Source organism: Mustela erminea, chromosome 7, assembly GCF_009829155.1.
Source record: "Mustela erminea isolate mMusErm1 chromosome 7, mMusErm1.Pri, whole genome shotgun sequence".
Lineage (NCBI taxonomy): Eukaryota > Metazoa > Chordata > Mammalia > Carnivora > Mustelidae > Mustela > Mustela erminea.
In genome coordinates this window covers 123,661,495-123,682,006 of record NC_045620.1, presented here as the reverse complement: position 1 = coordinate 123,682,006, position 20,512 = coordinate 123,661,495, and the positions used below count along the sequence as shown (strand labels likewise).

Genomic DNA, 20,512 nt, shown 5'->3' with positions numbered 1-20,512 from the left:
TAATGCTGGGATAGTGGTGGGGGCCAGGGGCCCTCTTGCCTGATCTGGAGGAAGTGGGTCAATGCAGCCTCCTAGAAGAGTTAGTGCCTGAGCTGAGTCATAACAGACATGCAGGTCTTGGCCGTGGAAAGAGTGGGATTCCATTCCTGGCAAAGGAGCTACATGGGCTTGAACCCCAAGCTGAGAGACGGCATAATGCCTTCAGAAACTAGTAAGGTGTTGGGAATGGCCAGGCATTGCCTCTGGGGTGGGAAGAGTGAATGAGTGTTGATGCTAGAATCCTCCGGTGTCTCCTGGACCACACTGAGAAGCCTGGACCTTATCCTGAAGGATAGGATTTAAAGCAGGAGAGTAAAGTATGATCATCAGACTTGTGCTTTAAAAAAAAAAAATCACAAGGTTAGGGGCACCTACGTGGTGCGGCTGGTTAAGCATCTGACTCTTGGTTTCAGCTCAGGTTATGATCTCAGGGTCATAAGATCGAGCCTTGCATCAGGCTCCACGCTCAGCACGGAGTCAGCTTAAGACTCTCTCTCCGTCTCCCTCTGCCTCTCCTCCCACCCCCTCTGGTGCACGCTCTTTCTCTCTTTCTCAAATAAATCAATCTTTAAAAAATAAAAAAGTCACAAGGGCAGTTGGGTAGCGAATGGGCAAAAAGAGCAAGACTAGAGCAGAGAGACGTGGGAATAATGTATGTGGGACACAACACGTCGGGGCGGTGGATATGCAGAGGGAGGGGTATGCAGACTTGAGAAACAGCTGGGGCGACAGGGTTGAAGACGCCGCTGTTGAATATGTGGATGGAGGTGAGGACATGGGCTTGCAGAGCTGGCAGGACCTCCTGTCTGCAAGAAGGAATCCCCGAGATTGAGGGGGCAAAAGAACAATGAGTTAATTCTGGGACATCCAGTGTTGGGGCACCTGGCAGGGGGGCAGCCAGTATTTCAGACGGTGGGGCAGTGGGTGTGCTGTGCAGGAGGGACAGGGATCCAGCCATGTAGCCTTGAGTGCCATCAGGGAAAGCGGTGACGGCTTGTGAGACTGTCTGAGGAGAGTGTGTAGGGCGGGGAAGGAAGAGGAGGAAATCATGGAACTCCAAGGATGAGCCGAGGAAGAGTTGCTTGCTAAGGAGAACCCAACGAGGAGAGAGCGTGAGAAACCACCGAGAAGAGGTTTCGAGAAAGAGAGGGAGAGAGCCACCTGCCCAAGGTGAGAGAAGACAAGGCGAGAGTGACCCATGAGTGACCTCGGTGAGACAGACTCCCAAGGAGTGGCCAGAGTGGAAGCCCCGTCAGAGCAGGCTGCAGCCTGGGCGGGACGGAGAACAGTTTCGAGAGCTATTGAAGCAACTCTCTCCAGAGAAGTCTGTGAGGGGGTGGTCGAAGGGGGATTCTTTTTTATCTTTTATTATGTGATATTGAGTAGATGGAAAAATGATGTCGTGGCATTGTGTAAGCTCTGAAGCATAATGATAAAATAAATAAGAAGCACCCCGTCCGCTTTAAGAGGTCACAGTCAGCTCTGCTTGGGCCTGTTCCTTGTGCCTGGCAGGGGGAGCTGTGCCGAGGGAGGGGCCAGTGGCCACGAGGGCCCTGCAACCACACAAGGAGGACATAGGGAACAGGTCACAAGGGGTAGGTCCAGGCGCTGGCTCTGTGGTCTAGAAGCTGACAACTAGACCTGGTGCGCAAAGACCAGAGTGACAGAAATGTTTAAAAGAGGTAGCCTATCCACCCACTAGCCGGTAATTCCAGAGCCCCCCGACCCCGGTTCCCGCCGTGATGGAGCTGAATTTGCAGGATGGGAAAATGAGCCAGGAGCGACCCCGGACCTCCAGGCGCTCGCTCCCCAGACAGGAAGTGATTGCAGAATAAAAAGAGTTAAAACCGAGCTGGAGCAGTGGCCCGAGGTGAGGACGTGATGTGCAGGACAGTTGCCACCCCAACCTCTTGACCGCTCTACCATTGACCAGACTCTACCATTCTCTCTCCCCTCGGCATCAGGCTTGCTGTGGCCCCTCTGGCTGAGTTGGCCCCTCCTGTATCTGTACATCCTTCATGACCAAGGTGACATTGGACCCAGGCTGGACAAGAAGCAGGGCAAGTCACCGTAATGCAGAGCAAAGCCCAGTCCTTGTGATGCAGGAGGCCATCGGTGTCCTGGTGTGTCTGGGTCTCCATGACAACAGAGGGCCTCCTGTTCAGACACTCAGGAAGGTCTCATGGGAGATGTCTGGTTCGCAGGGAGCATGGGGGTCTCGAGCCAGCGACTACATCATAGGGTTGTAAAGCACTTCTAACGCCCCGGGGCTTAACACCTTTTCAGACTGCAGTCCCGCATGGGCGACAGCCTGAAGGTCAGAGATCCTGGCCCCCTTCTCCCTTCCTATGTCTCTGACGTCAGGAAAGTCGCTTATGCTCAACCTGCAACCTGGTCCTTAAGCTGGGATGAGCCATGCCTGGCCAGCTCATGGGCTACTCGAAGGATACAGTGAGGTTTAAGGAAAGGGTGTTGTCCGCTAGGAAAGAAGTCTACAGCTGCGGCTGCTCTCCCCGTCATAGGGTTGGGGGATCCCCAGGATCTTGCTTCCATGGTGAGGACGGTGGGATAGAATCCCAACCATAGTTAAAACGGGCACACGCATCTTTCAGGGCAGTGTGGCCTTGCGGACAGAAAGCATCGCTCTTCAGCTGAGACTGGGTTCGACTCTTGTCTACTACACTTTGGCCACGTGATCCCAGACAAAACATTTATCCCCCCCAACCCAACCCCCGTGATGCTGGGCTAATGGCCCATGCATTGCCGGCTTGCCGTGAACATGAGATCAGCTATCGTTGGAAAGCCCTTCTTTGCACACAGAGAAGGTGCTTCCTAGATGCCGACGGGCGTGGCTGCCCACCTGGCATCCTAGCAGGGCTGCCATTGGTCTAAATCGCCCTCCTCTCCGCTCTGTGCCAGCAGGTCCGGCCTCTGTTTCCCTGTGAGCAGCAGCCACGGCCCAGCAAGATGTCCCGGCATCACAGCCGCTTCGAAAGAGATTACCGGGTGGGCTGGGACCGCCGCGAGTGGAGCGCCAACGGGACGCATGGGACCACCAGCATCTGCAATGCCACGGCCGGGGCCGGGGGCGGTACAGCCAGCAGCCTCAGTGCCCGGCCCGGCCTCCTGCCGCTGCCTGTGGTGCCCTCCCGGCTGCCCACACCTGCCACAGCCCCGGCTCCCTGCACGACGGGCAGCGGCGAGGCCATCACCAGCCTCGTGGCCAGCTCTGCCTCCGCCGTCACCACCAAGGTAAGCCTGGTGGCCTCCCTGAGCAGGAGCTGGGCACGGGGGCCCTCTAACCCCGAAGGCCGGGGCCGGCTCCATAGGCTCACAGCCTGGGCCCTGGCCGCCGTGTCCTGCGGCCACCATGTTCCCCAGGGTCTTGGCGTCCCAGGAGCTGGGCCGACCAACCGTTGATCGTTCACATGGTTTCACGTGCTGTAAAGTGTCTGTCTGTGACTAACCTGTAAGACAAGCAGGTCTGAAGCCGCTCACTGTCCTTTGCCACATTAGTTCAGTGCGTGTAGGGATGGTGACCTCCAAGTTGGCCATAAAGATTCCCTAAATCAGCGACTTTAGACCACGCGAGTCCTCCTGCAGTGCCAAGTGACTTGGGTTTGCAAGAAGGTAGTGACCAGCAGTAAGGCATAAATGGTCCTAAATCTGCCACTTATTGGCGACTCCGCCGAGAATTCTCCCAGACATTGCGTCTTCCCAGTCTCAGACGACCGTGTGAATCGGTGTGGTTGTCCCCCGCCTGACGGCTGGGGACACTGAGACACGCCAAGTCTGTGAGAGCTGGTCTGAGGCTGCGCCTTCCCTGGGGACCCAGGCCTCGAGCCCCAGCAGTCCGCTTTGGGGCATTTGCTCCCTTCCAAAGGCAGCTCCCGCCTTGGGGGCTGAGTTCCCAACAGAGAGACTGAAATGGAAATGACACCAAGGCTCTTGCCTGGCTTCAGGCCAAGCTGGTCCCCCTCATGCCGCTCGGAGCCCCTCGGGGACGGGCCCTTGCCAGGGGGCAGGAAGCCCCATTTATGACCGTCCTGTTTCCTTGGCCGGGCAGGGGCTCTATAGGCCGCCCCCGTTCCGGGCGGCCTCCAGGAGCCCCCTCCGAGCCGGCGTGTGTGCAGGCGTCTGCGTGCGGCCAGTGCTGGCTTCCCTGCTCTCGGAAAAGTTGCAGGAGAAGCAGAAGGCGGGGGAGGCCCGGCGTGGCCATTGTGCGGTGGCCGTGGTGTGGGAAAGCCGCACTCCAGGTGTGCTGCGCCTTTGTCTCCGTGATTTTCAAAACCCCCTTTCAGCCCTGCTTCCCATTAATAACGGAGCACTGCCGGCCCAGAGCCCAGCGGAGGCAATGACAATGGAGCTAGCGGAGGCCAGCGCGGAGCACGCGGACATCTTGCTGCAGTGCCTTATTGATTTTATTTTCCTGTTATGAAAACACCTCCCCACAGAGGTGGGGAGGGAAGGAATGTCGGACTGGGGCGGTGGGGACAGAGGGTTATTTGGGCACGACGCCCACAGACTGGCCGAACGCATTCCTCCCCTGGACGCCAGCCCTCAGGACTGGCCTGATGCGGTGACCTCTGCCTGGCCGAGCCAGCCGGCCGCCCCACCAGCCACATCTGGCAGCCGCTCAGGAAGGCCAGCTGTTGGCCATCTGGACAATGGCAGCTTCTGGAACTGACCGCCAGGGGCTCCAGGTCGGCAGACAGAGAAGCTGGAGCGGGGAGCCCACTTGATGATTTTGGCCTCTCTGGAGGGGGACCTTTTAAGGGATGCTGTGGGTCTGCATGCGGGACAGGGGTTGGACCCTCCAGGCTGGGGTGCTGGAAGGCATTTGGCGATGAGGGCCCCTCCCACAGGGCTCCCCAGCCCACACAGCCCTTGCTCCCATGCAGCTTGATAGTCAGCAACCCTCACTGGCAGCCAAACAACAGCACCTGGGGGGCCAGGAGCCCAGCCTTTGATAGAAAACAGCATCTGGGGAGGACTGCCCTGGGGGGCTAGGAGGGGAGAGGGGGCGAGAGTTCATGCCTGTGGGACAACCAGCTCCTTGGCTCATGTCCTCTCTGGAACCATCTCCAGCCCAGCTCCAGACCTGCAGGAGCTGATCCAACCAAACAAAGGTGCCTGCTTCCACCCTGGGTTTTTCGAGGTGCTCAGGAGAACGGGGTGTGCAGGGGAGAGGGAGGGCAGCAGCCAGCCGCGGCTTCTGTCCAGGACACTGCCATTGAATTTGGGCCATGGTGCCTCTCTGCCCTCTGGCCAAGCAGCAGCCCCCGCCAGACGCCTGTCACCCAGCCAATTTGTTTAACCCCATGCCCGCACCACATCATTGACAGGCACACCCAAACCAATGTATCTGTGGTTGCCCTGGTCAACAGGCTGTGTCTTTACCGAGTAGCCAAGGCCTAGCTCTGGCCCTCGGGGAACACACAGGTCAGGATATGACAGGTCTTGGCCTGGCCGGTGTGACCAAATGACCCGAGAATGTTTCTCCCGTTGAGGTTATGGGCAGAGGCAGCTTAGTGTTTTGGATGAAGACAGACTGTGGCACCAGCCTGCCGGGGTTTGACTTCTGCCCTATGTCTTGCTCACTAAGCAGCCCTGGACAAGTAACATGACCTCTCTGGGCCTTGCTTCTGTAAAACACGGATGGGTAGTAGCACCTGTCTACCAGAGTTGTTGTGAACCTTGTGTGAGTTCAAACATATATACGGCACTCAGAATAGAGCTGGGCCTGGCACGTGGCTGTCGTCACCCCCACCACTATTGTCACTGTCCCCCAGGAGAAGCCTAGGACACCTTCTCTCCCCTGTAGAGAAGAGGGATCATTTCTAACCTCACCAAGAGAAAAAGGTGAGTCTTCCTATAAGAAGCAGGAGCTGGGCCCCAGGCAGGTGGAGAAAGCAAATTGTGTTTCTGAGTGGTTAGAGCTCACGTTGATCTGTGACATGGAGGCCTGACATGACCACGGTGACATCATGGCAGCAAGAAAAGCTAGAGGGGGGGCACCCACATCCCCAACTGACCTCGAGTCAGCATCGCCTAGTGAGCTTGATGATGGAGTGAAGGGGTTTTAAAGCCTTTTCAGCCACGGGACCCCTTCCTCCAAGGAAAGTGCAGTGTGTACACACGGCTGGGACCCCACTCTGGTGGAGGGGGGCTGAGGAAGGGGGCTTCATGGGAGCCAGGAGCAGAGCCCCGTGTTCCTGCTAGCCTGGAGTGTGGCAACGGGGGCTTGAGCATACTGGCCTGCCTTCCTCGGTGAAGGGTCAGGTGCCACATAGGGGCCAGTCTCACCCGAGGACTCAGGCAAAGGTCCCCACTATGACTCTCAGGCACAAGTGTTAGTGCTGTCAGGCCTGAGCGACCCCCTGGGCTGGGCATGGAGCAGGGTGTCACATCTCTCTGAGGGCTGGGGGTGACTGCTGACATCTTATACCATCCTACCCATGCAGAGATGGCCTGCCCCTCTCCTGCCCCGAGGCCCATGGGCCTGGTCCCCCACTCACTCTCAGTACTAGGGCAGCTTCCTCCACACTGTGGGGGACAGTCCCAGGTTTCCCGGGGTAGGGAAGGCTGTCTAGGCTCTGTGCGGCTGGTGAGTGAGGTGATGACAATTTTTTCTGTCGCTGCTGCCTTAGGCCTGAGTTGATTTTTACGTTTCTTCATTTTCCTGTGGCCTGAGGATTTCTTACTGGTCTTTGATGAAAGGCCAGTTGGACAAGCACAGATTCTGGGGCCACTGAGGCGGGAAAGGCTGTGACCAGATGCAACACACACTCACATGCACACACACGCACACTCACACACAAGTCCCCCGAGCCTAAGAGAGACACAGAGACCATGCCCTCCGGCCTCTCTGTTTTGCCGGTCGGGAGAGTGAGGCCAGAGGAAAGAGGGCTTGTGGAGGGCCAGCGGTGAGTGAGGAGCGGACCGCCGGGGCTGGCTCCTCTGCTCCCCGCAGGCCGCCTGGCTCAGTGTGTTCTCCATGGTAACCGTTAGTGCAGCCCCGTGACGATAACTTTTCCAGCCCTTCAACCACCTACCTAACAGCAGACACGAGTCTGCAAGAAAATGGGCGGGTGTCCCTCTTGGGTGAGGTGGGGAAGTGCAGCCCCAAAGGTTCCGCCGACTCTACAGGGCAGAGCCGGTGAGCGCTCCAGGCTGTCGCCTCAGACAGAACCGGGTTTGAATCCCACCTCTGCCTCCTCACAGCTGACTATGTCTCTGAGTCTCACTGTCTCTAAAGTGGGAATAAGAATAGTATCTTCCTCATGAGGAGGTTGTGAGGATTGGATAAATCAGGATGTGTGGGAAAGCTTAGAGCGGCACCTGCTATCCATCAAGCACTCCATAAAAGTCGATTTTAAAAGCTTCATCAGAGATCGGGTTGGACCAAGTGTCCAGACACGTGGGGTAAAACCAGCCCCCTGGAGGCTGGTGCTGGTGGGAGCCCTCCGAGGACCATCTCCTCCCCTGACTGGAGAGGCCTGAGGACGCCGAGAGCTGGGACAGCCCTGCGCCCAGCCCAGCATGGCTACTCTGGGCTGCAGACCGTCCAGCACCCCCATCCCGAGGAGGGTGGCCCCAAGGAGCAGAAATGAGGCTCCGAGGCCAGGCCTGTTTGCGGGGTGGAGGGGAAGCCCGGCTGCCCCGCAGTTCCTGCTGCGTGAAATTTAAATTATTCTCGGCAAACCTGCCTGACAGATGAAACAGAAAAGGGACGGCTTCATAAAATGCAATTTTGTTCTTGAAAGAATGGACTTTGCAGAATCCTGGCTGATGTCTGTGAAATGTGTCGGGGGCTTTTTTCCTTGTGGTCAGGAGCGCTCATGCTGAAACATTCCCGTCGTTCCTCGGAGCTGAGCCCTTGAAAATAAATCTGGGCTGGGGAGAGAGAGACTTAGCCGGTGTCGGGGGCCCGAGGAAAACCAAAAGGGGGTGTGAAATTGTAGGCTCCGTCCTCGGAGCACCAAACAACCCAGACTTTTTTCTTTTTACTTTTATGAGCATTTGGGGTTTTCAGGGTGATATTTGTCATTAGAGAGACAGCCCTGGCCACAGTGTCTTTCCCCCATCCACTCTATGGTGTGTGGAGAGCTGCCCCTCCTGGGGGAGAGGAGCTGGGAATCGTGTGAAGGACCCCGAGGCCCCGCCCGGCGGGCCCCTCCCCCTCGTGGGGTTCCGCGAATCCGTGAATGGATAAGGGATGCGTTGCACAGTTACGGAATGAGAAGCAGACCTCCCTTTCCTCTTGCATTCACACTGAAAATCAAAGGCTGCTGAGAGGGCTCGGTTGGGAGAATCACTCAAGTCCCTTTTGTGGTGCATTTCCAGACTGTGCGTGATTTTATCCAGAAGACTGTTCTTGCTCCGTGAATGAGAATGTGTGATTTCCCTTGTGATAAATGATCAGGCACTGATGGTGCGCTGTGAGACAGCTTTTGTGCGTGTTCGTGCCGAGCTAATGGGTTTTGCCTGAACGTGGAGTTGCAGCCACGGTTTGGATTCTGTCTTCATTGACTTAAAACCCATCTGTCAGTCACGAAACGTGTACCATTGAAAAATGCCATGACTTCCAAAGCACCCGTTTCCGAACCTGCCGTGTAGGGAGGGAAGACCTGAAGGGCTTGAGCTTCAGATCTGTGACCGAGGGGGCAAAAAGAGGGGAGAAGACTCTGTCTTCATCCGCATTTGTCAGGGGTGAGCTACAGGCTGGGTTCCAGAAGAAAGCTTCCAGGAGAGCCCATTGACTAGAGCTAGATGTGTAGGTAAGTTAGCTTTTGCTCCGGAAAAATCGTCCGAAAACGTAGTGGCTTACTCCTTCACAGTCCTGTTGAGCCGGCCGCCCGTTCTGGTCCAGACTGGCTCCCTCCTCCGTCTGTGGTCAACTGCTCTTCGGCTGAGTCCAGCTGATCTAGAACGGCCTGGCTCCCACATCTCTGCTTTGCAGACTGCCAGCGCATGGGTATCCGTTCTTCTCCGTGGGGCCTGCTGTCCCCCCTGTGGCTACCTTGGGCTTATTCACACGTCATTCTTGGGCTTCCCAGAGCAGCAAGCAGGCAAGGCTCAAAGGCTTCTGTAACCTCTGCTTGAGGCACATTGGCTAAAATCCCACTGGCCACAGAAGTCTCCTGGCCAGGCCACATTCAAGGAGTGGGCAAAGAGACCCTGCATCTTGACTGACGGTGTTATAACACCGCATTGCAGAAGGGCGGGCATATAGGGACGAGAGGATTTATGGTCATTTTTGCAACATAACCCCAGGCTTTCCAGCACACTTGCTTAAACCAAGGCTCACATGCCTCTGGCAGAAAGGATAGGGTCGATCTGCTACCATCCTCTGCGTGGCCTCGTGTGGGAAATCAGGGGCCCACATGACACATGCACACCAGGGTTATTACACACCTCCCGTCTACACCAAGAGCTGCCTGGTGAGGTCTGAAAGAAGGTGCAGAGCAAGGATTGTGCTGCCAGAGAGGAGAGACAGCAGGCCCCCAGGGAACCCTGCAGGGTGCATTTACCTTGAGAACCTACTGCTGGCCAGGACATGGCCCTCACGTGACGCTATCACTGCCCCCAGAGTCGGTGGGACTGGCACACTGCTGTTCCTAGGACATCCACACAGACAGATGCCGACCTGTGGCTCAGAATTTTAAAAATCCACCCCAAGGAGACCACCTTCATGGATTTTGGTCAGTGAATTTCTCCCTGTGGGAATCTACATGGCGATACGTTCTGATGAGCCCAAAATCAGGAAAGGAAGCCAGTTATGTGGTAGTAGCTGAAAAATGGACAGTGCAATGGCTCTTTCTCCCTAATAGGCTAAATTCTGTGCAATTTCCCAAAAAGCCCTTGGAAAGGCCTCTTCTTAAATTAAATTAGGTTTTCTGCAAACAGCATCATTCAATATGAACATAAATCTACTTCTTATTCACTTTTAATGGTTTTCCTGTTTTACTTAATTACTCATGTTGCAATTAAACAATTTTTTCCTTGCAAAAGGACAGTATTTTAGCTACATTATGGGTTAAATAGGCTTTGGAGAACTAGCCTGGGATTCTCATCACCATTTATAACATAGTTTTTTATAGGGAAAGTATGTTCCAAAATCTAAACAGCCAAATTACAAATGAACTTTCAGAACCCAACCCGTTTGCTAACTGGGAACTGTCTGTGATGCTAAAAATAACTCAGAGAAATAAACATAAAAAGAAGAGCTGAATACCTCTCGGTGTAATTTGTTCACCGTCAGCATCTACAGATCTTGTTTAATTTCAGGGAAGAGAATGTCCTCCAAACCCAGTCGGACCCTGTCCCTGTTTAACTCACTTTCATGACACAGGCCGCCAAATTGGCCTGAGCCCTCTCAAAGCACAATGCCACCGAGCAGAGTCACTATGATGCCCCCGCAGAGCTAAAGGGATGTAACCTGGCAGATTACCCGTCAGTTTCAGAAGCCATTGGCTGCCCTGCAATGAAGGCCCTGGAGGACTCTGGGCTGCTCTGGCTACCAGCTCCGCTCGTGTTCATTTGCATCACGAATTTGCCTCTGTAGGAACCGTAGGCAAGAAACCTCATTTTCCTCTGGAAAATAAAGGCCCTGCATGCCCATCCACGTGCCCCTGGAGGCTGCTGGTACATGCCTTTCCTGTTGGTGGGGCGAGATCCCTGCTGTTCCAGCCACCTCTCTCCTGCCTCTTCTTGGAGATGGACAAACATGTTGGACCCTCCGGCACCATGAGGGGAGTCCTTAGGACTGGGGATGGAGCAGAGGGCACACCGAAAATAAAAGGCCTATGATCAGCCCCTCCCTCCCTGGACGGCCTCCCTGGCTGCTGGCTGCCACAGTCCCCACATGGGGTCCTCATTAGACCCACTTCTGAAGTCAAGGCATTTTGGTTAAGCATGCTAACCCCCTGCCCCTCACCCCCACACTCCTTGGTCCTTAGAGGCCCCAAAGTCCTCCCCATAGGCCACCGGTTGGGTTGTTCAGTGAGCAAGGCTCCTTGCCCTGTCCAAACAGAGCTGGGGTGCTAGAGGGAGTCCCTCACACCTGGAGGGGTGAGGAATCAAAGCCCACGGGACTCCCCTTGGCTAAGAGGCTGGTGTTGAGGAGCTGGGGAGAGCTGGAAGGATCCCAGCCACTCCTCCTCTCAGAGTTGACTTCTTTCTTTGAAAAACATGGATTTAAATGGCTGAGAGGAGCCGGGACAAAAGGATAGACTCATGAGCCCGGCTCTATCAATGGCTATCCCAAGTTGGTCTGCTTCCAGCTGGCTATAAAATGTGGACCAAGGACTCCCACACTGAAGGCTCCTTTCCCTCATCAAAAGTATGTTCACCCACCTCTCCTGGTACACTGGCCAGCCCTGGGCCCCAGCTCTGACTTGGCTATGATCCTCCCTGTGATTCTAGAACAATATCCTCAGGTTACCCTAGGGAAGCTCCTCTAGCAGCAGAGAAATCTTCTGAGGACAGGGTAGACTTTTTCTAGGTTAAAAGAAACCCACCTCAGCCCTAAACTGGCCCTGAGGATGATTTCAGACGCTTGACATACTACTTAAAGAATTCCTTCATCAGGTTAGAAGCAGCCCCTGAAGTTGGCGAGTTGGGTGTAGGGGTAGGAATAAGAAGGTGGCCAAGCCCACCAATGAGTCAGGTAGCTCTCACTGTGGGAGCACAGAAGCTGGAGAACCTCTCCAGGCCTGACAAAGCAACCTTTGAGGTCTGTCAGGGTGTTGCTGGCTGTCTACAAGAATTGCATTTCTTCCTTCCTAACAGGGTCTCAGTTCTGGTCAGGTATCCGCCACTTCTCATGCCTTGGGGAAGTTGAACCCTAGCCTCTCCCAGGATTAGGATGGTTCTAAGCCAGGTGTTGGTGATCCCAATCCTTTTAGCCATTGTTGTTTCAGGAAGGGTCATGTGACCCATGTATAGCCTTGGAACAGGAGGGTAATACTGTCTGGGGACTTTGGGGAAAGGTTTTCTTCCTTCTGAGGAAGAGTCACAAGAGAAAGGCCATCTTTCTCCCTCTGGACTGTCATGTCTGGACATGATGGCTTGAACCATCATGCTACAAACCTGAGGATGAAGCCAGCACATGAGGAATAGAAAAGAAAAAAAAAAACAAAAACAAAAAACAAAACAAGAAAATTCCAGAAATATGGAACCAGAGCCCCAATGTGCATTCCTTCCTGCCTCCAGGCTTCTTGATATGTGACCTAACACATTTCCAGACTGTATAAAAAATAAACAAAACACAACTGTGTCTCTTGTGTGGATGCTCCCTGGTGACAGTGTGGGTGACTTTGTCCATCTCCCAGACCTCGCCTGGCACATTGGTTTGCCAAAAACAGCCACAGTGACCTTTGTGAGTGGAGTCTACCTATTACTTACTCACTTCGGCACTCGCTGCTATGTACAGGGATTCTGCTATCTGTTACTTCTCTGAATGTTGACACCAGAACATAGATTACTCCCACTACACTCATGTGTTTTCCTGGGACCGTGCTTCTGGTTGAGGGAAATCCACCAACACACTGGATGTCCAAACCATGGGTTACTTGAGAGTTCATCCATACCATTCATTTTAGCCACAACTCCCCAGACATAAGAATTCTCATGCCCCAGGGTTTTTGCACTTGCCACTCACTTTGCCCACCCAGAAAAAAGAAGTCCTGTTCATCCAACAGCTGACAGCCTAAATGTTACTACCTCTGTGGTGGGGAGAAGAAAATGCTATTATTTCTCTTGTTCCCATAACACTTTCATTTATGTTCCTACGTAAGGCCTAGAGTATAAGGTCCTTTCCCGTCTATTCATTTGTACGCTTATTAGGCAGTGAACTCCATAGGAATGGGCTCCATGTGATCCCAGCGTATAGAGGTTCTCAGTAAGCACGTGAGGACAGAATGAATGAATTTATGCATGTAAGTTTTTACTCATTTATTTGGCCCCTATTTCTGGGGCCGAGAGGATGGACGCCTTTGACTTCACCTCCACCTACATGGTAGGTGAGCCTTCAAACAATGAGTTATGTCTGTGGTTGCCCATGATGAAAATGATGAAGACGGGACCCCGAGGGGGAGCCAGAAGGAAGACTTCACGGGCTTGCAGATGGGCCCCGTGTCCTAACAATGTGGCCTGGATACCAGTATGGAGTTTCCATACCAAGGCCTTGCCCTAAGCCCTGCACCCCTTCCCGACTCCCAAGGTGTTTGGATTCATGGGATCACAAATACGAGTATTTATTCAGCATTAGTACTTTCCTCTCCAATATTAGTATTTTCTTGGGACTGTTTCCCATTTGCCTGCAATTCTTGGCAGCCTTTTTCATCTGCTTATTTTATTTAAGGCGCTCGTGTAGGAATTATTTTGTTCCAGACACTGTTCTAACGACTTTCCCAACATTCACTTTTAAAATCCCCATCACAGCCCTCTGAGGTACCTACTGTTACCACCATTAGAGACGAGAAAGGCTGGGGCACTTGGCCGAGATCACTCAGCAGCCCGGGACTCGTCCCTGGGGAGTGTAGCTCCAGAGCTGGGCATGGAGCTCTCTGTGGGCGCTGCCCTGAACCATCCTCTCTCAATGAAATCTGGTGAAGGGGCCACTGGCTGAACATCTTGCCTTTGACATCTTTCCGTGACGCTCACAGCACCTGGTAAAGAGAGAGCTGCGGGCCACCCACCAAAGCAATTCTGTTCATCAGCGATTTGAGACAACCACGAAGGCCAGCACCGAAGCGCATGTGGGATTTCATGGTGCAGCCCCATCCCTCCCAGAGGCCCGGCTGCAATTCTGTTCACTTGCTCTCTGGTCAGCTTGACACTCCTTCCTTAACATCCAAGCCATGTGCGCAGCACAGACTCTGCTCAGATGCGGGACATGGGGGACTTTGGAGCCTTGAGGCCATGGCCTCTTTCTTGGGGTTTCTTGTTCTGGTCCCTGACAGAGGCCACAACTGGTATCCACTTTAGTGGCTGCCTTCAGAATGCTTTGGCCTGTTTCATTCTAGAAGGGTGTTCTAGGTCCTCACAACTGCCCACTGATATGGCCTGTGGGCCTGGGGCAATACCTGAGCTGAAGGGGGCAGCCCAGGTGGATTCCCACGAGTGGGGATGCCGCAGAATCATGGCTAGCCGCTCACGTCAGACGGGGTTGGAGCAGCCTCGACCTGACGCTGTCTTCTCTGTGAGTCAGCACTGCTCGAGGGGAACAGGAGGAAGCACGAAAGGCTACTATCTGCTCTGGGTCTTGTTACGGTAAAAATGGCAAATCGTATAGCATATGAATTTTACAATGACAAAGTATTAAAAATAAATAAATGCCACGCCATCCAAAAAGAGGAGACATCTGTGTAAATCCGGGGAACATTGAGGTGCCAAGTACGCCTCCCGGCACAGGTATGGCCTAAAACCCTGTGCTCTCACACGCCCGCCACGTGAGGAAGCAACTCGGGGCTGCCAGCCTGCGAGACCCTAGATGCGTCCTTGGGCAAGCAACTGCCAACCGTCATCACCGATGCTGATGTTTACCGACTCCTCCTGTGAGCCAGCCGGGGCTCTGCGTGTCTTCGCCCGGGTTAACCCCCTGCATCCCACGAGTGTACGAGGCAGGTGCCCGGCATGTCCTCCTGTAACGGCTCAGGGAGGTGATGCAGGGTCCGGCCCCAGCAGGGGAGGGCTGGCTACATCCGTAGGATGCTGCTGCAGCCAGTGGGCTCCTCACCACGAGAAGAAGCCAGGGAGGAGGAAGGACCGGAGCCACCGCAGCTCCCCCGACGGAGCCCCAGTGCCCTGCCGGCCGGCCGCCCAGCCCGGGAGCCTCGGCCAGCCCAGAGCGGAGCAGACGGACTGGCACTGCCAGCACCCCCCACACACATCAGGAATATGCTGAGGGTGTGATTTTATTCTCCACAATATTAGGCTGAGGAGAGGATATTGGGCAAAATATATTGTACCCATAATTCATATTAATGGGAATTCAATGGTGGCAACTTGTCATCTGCTAGATTAGAAGGGAATATTGTGAATGTTGTGTTATAAAGGCATTAAAAAGGCGTTATGAATTGGGTTCCATTGCACCACGTCGCGTTCCTTGTAAATAATTGAGGAAGAAGCCGGTGCTGGGCGTTCAGATGATCCATGTCTGAGATCCCAGCCGCTCCCTCACCAAGCTGAGGGGGCCCCACTGACCCGACATCTCCCACGGCTACCGGGAAAATCTGCACCTGGCATGTCTGAATGTTCCGTAAAATAAGCATTATGCTGCCGAACAGACTCTTCCTCCCCGAAGAAGGTAGTAGCTGCCACATCCAACACGAGACTCTAGGTGTTTCTTGAAAAATCTTCCCAAGTCCAGATATTCTGCGTCCCTTGCTTCCTGTTCCTGGAAGTCTGGCTCCCCGGCCAGGGCCAGGTGGGCTCTGGGGGCATGAGCGAGAGTCAGCAGCAGCCTTACCTCCACCACTCACGCCCACCTCTGATGCCCTCGGTGGCAAAGACCTGAGCACCAGGGCACCCACATTCAGACAGCTGGTCAAGCATCAGCAGCTTCAGTCCTAGTGGAACGGGCCCTGCTTGGCCAATACCCGTCTCCAGTGGGCTTCTCGGGCCTGCTCTGCCACCTGAAGGATCTCTCACCTGCTGTGAAACCATGCCTCCCCTTAGCTCAGACCCCTGGTGTCTCTGTGTGGTCCTGTGAAAGATACACAGGGCTTCCCGGCCGGTGTTCAGTTCTAACTTTTGTTATCAAAGATGAGAATTTGGCTCAGAACAGAGGAGTGGCTACCCCACCCCCTAGGAAAATCTAAAAAGAGATTAGGGGAAGAAGCTCCAAGTCTTTGCCCCATGTGCAGATCTGGGCAGAGCCGGTGAGCACTCGTCCTGCATCTCTGGTGTGGACTGTTCAAAAGCCTCTTTCCCTGACGTGTCCTGCCTGGCAATCCTGGGGACCAAAGAAGTTCCGTGACCATTGCCAACTTCATGGGCAGCTGGTCTTATGCAGCTGGTTATTGGTAAATGAGTGATTCTCCCTTGTCATTAAAGGCATTGAACTGGGATTTCAAATGTGACCTATCAGAAACCAGGGCAGGAGTGACTAGAGAGAGAAGGAGGGGCTGCAGGTCGAGGGGCAGTCAGGCCAAAGGTTTGGTTGTTCTGTGGAGGGCAAAAAGGGTCATTGGTTGGCCAACCCCATTAATCAAACTGAGTTGGGATACCTGTTGCCATCAGATATAAGTACTTAACATGCATCCTTGCCCACACCGTGAGAGAACTGAGAACCCAGACTCCAGATCTGAGCTGCCAAGTTCAATTCTGACTCTTCTACTTTCTGGCTGTGTGACCGTTAGCAAGTTACTTCCCCACTCAGAGCTTGGTTTTCTCCTCTAAAAAATGGGATACTAATATCATCTATTAATTGGGTTGTGGGGGAGAGTAAATGAATAATACAAAGCCCTTCCCGTCGCCTCTGGTGTCCAGTAGACCCTCTGTCCGTGTGATCTACCATTATTATTATTACATGGCCTTCACTGTGCAGTCTTCTCCTCTCTGCCTCTCTTCCTGTACAAAGTGGGTCCTTGAGACCTAAGATCCTGCTTTGGGTTTCACATCGCAAGCACCTCACACTTGCCTGCTATGTGCTTAGGAAATAAGTGTTGAATTATCAGATTGTATCGTGGGTAGAAGAAGGTGTAGTCATGGAAATCAATTGCTTTACCTTAAAAAAAAAAAAATAGCTGTGCACTTCTGAAAATCGTCTTCCACTTTTCCGTGGTCATACAGTGTCTTTTCCGAGAGGTTCCGCGACTGCTTCTTGTTCTTCACGTAGCATCTCAGTGAGAGTAGTCGAGAGCCTGCAAATACGTTAACTAGGTGTTTGAAATGCATGCAACTCCTCACTGATTAAAAGGATCCCAAAGTAAGGCATTTTGCAGAGCAATTACTGTGCTTCCTTGAAATGGAAAATCATCCCCTGTATTTGATGATCTCAAATCCAGAGCTGGTACTTTGAACAGCCCTGGGCTCCAAGCCACATTCTGTTTGTTGGGGGTTGTCGTGATAGTTGTGTTGTTATTCTTTTATTTTGTTTTGCTTTTTAAACCATTTGCGGAGGTCCAGGCACTGTGCCAAGAGCTTTACGTGTTTTTGTCTCTGTTCTTACAACAGCCCCGTGTAGTAAGCCTACAATTATCCCCATTTCGCACACGAGGAAACTGAGTTTCAGAAAGCCTGGGGAATTTGCTCAGTACCCAAGGTCCTGAGTGGTAGAAGCAGGATTTGAACTCAGCCCCTTCTCAGGTCAAAGCCCATGCTTCTTGCTCTCAAGTCTTTTGCCTGGACAAAAGGAGGCAGGTGCCTCCTTTGGGAGCCGCTAATGTAAAGTGCCTGGAATTAAACTCCCAGTCCTGAGGCTCAAACCTGCTCCTCCCTTGCACACCTGGCTCTGGGCCAGGTCCACCACCGTCCCAGCTGCCCAGCTGCCCAGCCACCTGAAGTCTCCCTCTCCTGCACCAGCCCCACCTTCAGACATTTCTCGAGTGCATCCATTTCCCTCCATCTCCGCGCCTACTGCGGTAGTCCAGGAGACCGTCAAAGCTCCCCCAGGAAACAGAGACAGCCTCCACGCCCATCTCCCCAGCTCCGGTCTGCCCCTTCCTCCTACCATTCTTCACTGCAAACCTGATCTTGTCACCCTGCCTGCTTTAAAAAATATGCAGGGACACCTGGGTGGCTCAGTTGGTTAAGTATCTGACTCTTGATTTCAGCTCAGGTCTTGATTTCAGGATGGTGAGTCCAGGCCCCAAACTGAGCTCCACACTGGGCATGGAGCCTACTTTAAAAACAAACAAACGTGCAAATACCCCAAACTTGGCCTGAAGATAAAGTGACCTAAAGCCCACCTTGCTAGCCTCTTATCTCTCAGCTCTGTACCTCTGCACCTCTGGTGTCCCACGTTTCAGCCACACTTCAGCTGCAAGCCCACCTCTGACGCGGGTGAGTCCAACTGGAGCGTGGGGGCGAGCCCACAGTCCCATCCGAAGCAGAACACGACCTGGAAAGAGCACAGGCCTTCAGACATGCAGCCTTGGGCTCTTATCATTGGTAACACGCGTAACATTCTGAGGTCTCATGTTCCTCATCTGTAAAATGGGGGCAACAACAATCCTACTTTATCAATGAGGGAAACTCCATGTTAAAAAAAAACCTTAGCGCATCACTGGGCCAACGAGAAGTGCTCAGAAAATCCTGGGGGCGCAGGTGAAAGGAGGCGCCACACGAGTTTTGTTTTATAGATCAGTTCCTAGGGGCTGATTTTTTTGAAGAAATGGATGCTCGTCTGAAAAAATACAAAGTATGAGTCTTTGGACAATGACATCTCACAGGTTCCTACCATGTTCCTCTGAGGATTCAGGCCCCTCCTGTCTGGGGCACAGACTGTAGAAACAGCTCAGCCTTGGAGTCTCTCCCAAGACACAAGTGTTCGTGAAGTGGATTGAGGTCTGGTGCCCTTCAGGTACCTTGCTTCCATGCCTCAGTTTCCCCAGAAGCCATGCCCAGGTTGGACAGCCGGAGGCCTCGCTCCAAGCGAGCGCCACTGCCCCCAGGCTCCCAGCCCCGGTACCTCCCCGACTCCAGCAGTCTGCTCATCGGGGCAGGCCACAAACCAGGGAAGAAAAATCTTTTTAGACTGGAAAAATAGGTCTGCTGCTGTTTTATGGTGGTGTGGTTTATGGTTTTCAAACATTTTAATTAGTTTCATTTTTAATATAAATGCACCCTGATGTTTTGTGCAGGAAGGGCACAGTTCTTAAAATCTCAGAAATAAAGTAGGAAAATGACAGATTGGCTATTAAAGCGTCATACTCAGATCTGTTATTATTATTATTGTTATTTAACATTGCTGAGCCTCAACACAGAGCCTGGAGGGATGGTGCAGGGCAGAGCGCAGAAAGGTCTAGGGGTACTGACGATTCAGGGCGGTGGTGTCGGGAGGCTCCCCGGGGGGGCTGGCAGACGCTTTCTCAGAGACTTCTCGGGGTACCCGTCAGCCATCTGGTGACTGGACTGAGGGCACAGTTGGGAGATCTAGGCTCTGTGTCACAAGCCCATCCTACGCTCGCTGGTGAACTTGCTAAGATTTCCTGGCACCCCCAGCCCCCCAAGTAGAGACTTGAGCTATGGTTTTGAGATAGGCATCCTCCGAAGAAATTCAACATTTCTTTAAAACATTTGAATCCGTGAGAAAGCAGGGTTAGACAGACAGGATTTTATTTCAGGGACACTCCGTGTCATGGGTTGAATAGTGCCCCCCGTGCAAAAAATGCTAGTCCACCCATAACCCCCCAGTGGGACCTTGTTTGGAAATAGGGTCTTCGCAGATGTCTCTAAGGTAAGGTTCTCACCATGAGGTCACCCTGCATCAGAGCGGGCCCTCGGTCCAGCGACGGGGCCCCTTTGAAGAGAAAGCAGAGGGGAAGGTTGACATGCAGAGATCAGAGTGACGCAGCCACAGGCCGGGAACGCCCGCGGCCACCAGAAGCTGGCAGAGATAAGAAAAGTCTCTTCCCTAGAGTCTTCCAAGAGAGCACCGCCTGCCGGCACCTTGATTTTGGACTCCCGGCCTCCAGAGCCGAGAGAGAATGACTTCCTGTCATTTATGCCCCTGGTTTGCGGTAACTCGTCGCACTGTCCTAGGGAACTGCCGCGCTCCCCGAGAGTATCTCATCCTAGTTCCTCCGGCAAGAGTTCCCCGCCTGCATGGGGGCTGGTTTTCCACAAAGGATGCTCTTGATGCTCTGGGTTTCCTCCAGGAGCAGGATAGCCTTCTGACCTCTGCTGGGTTGAAATGAAATACCATTTCACCTTTTTCCTCCATGTCAAAAACTATTTCCAGGGGCTTCCTAATGACCACACGCCTGCTTCCTGCCACATAGGGACTCCAATTTGGAAAACTTTCAAAGGGCGAGTAAAGCGAGAAGCCAGGTGCTCCCCGGTCCCTCTCCCGTCCGACGGCAGTGTCCCCTCCACGTGGAGGGCCACCTGGGCTGGTGTCCGCATTTGCACACGTCACTGTTTGCAGAGAAAGGTGGATTTGTGCGTTTGGGGCAAGAGTTTTGCTGCGGCTGGAATGACAAAATGGGAATGGACGCATTCTGCTGGTTACTCCTCCAGCAGAAGACTCTGGATCAAATGCAGAGAGCAATCAAGGAAATTCTTTAAATCTAACAACCATGCCAGACAAATAACACCTCCAAGCCCTAACAGTTCCCCTCCTCTCCCTGACTTTAATTCAGAGGGAAATTCTCTGTGCTGCCCTCTCTGCTCCTCTTGGACTCATTGTAAGTAAAAGGAGAGGAACGTGCTGGGGCTGTGGTCTCGGCCACGCGGCGTCCTCAAAGATGGCACGTTGACCGTGTGGTTTGCAGCAGGTCATTTTAGAAAGTTCCAAGGTGAG

The 20,512-nt window shown here is 53.5% G+C and overlaps 1 protein-coding gene across 4 annotated transcripts in view; it reads left to right on the top strand.

Annotated features, from left to right (window-relative positions):
• The window catches only part of KLHL29 (kelch like family member 29), a 298,809-nt gene that overhangs the window by 157,674 nt on the left and 120,623 nt on the right, over positions 1–20,512 (top strand). For 2 of the 4 annotated variants that reach the window (XM_032353199.1, XM_032353196.1), the window contains exon 3: positions 2,959–3,291. In XM_032353199.1, coding sequence (XP_032209090.1) covers positions 3,007–3,291 — 285 coding nt within the window. In that variant the 5' untranslated portion in view covers positions 2,959–3,006. The remainder of the gene's footprint in view (positions 1–2,958; positions 3,292–20,512) is intronic. The other 2 variants (XM_032353198.1, XM_032353197.1) reach the window with 1 other exon arrangement.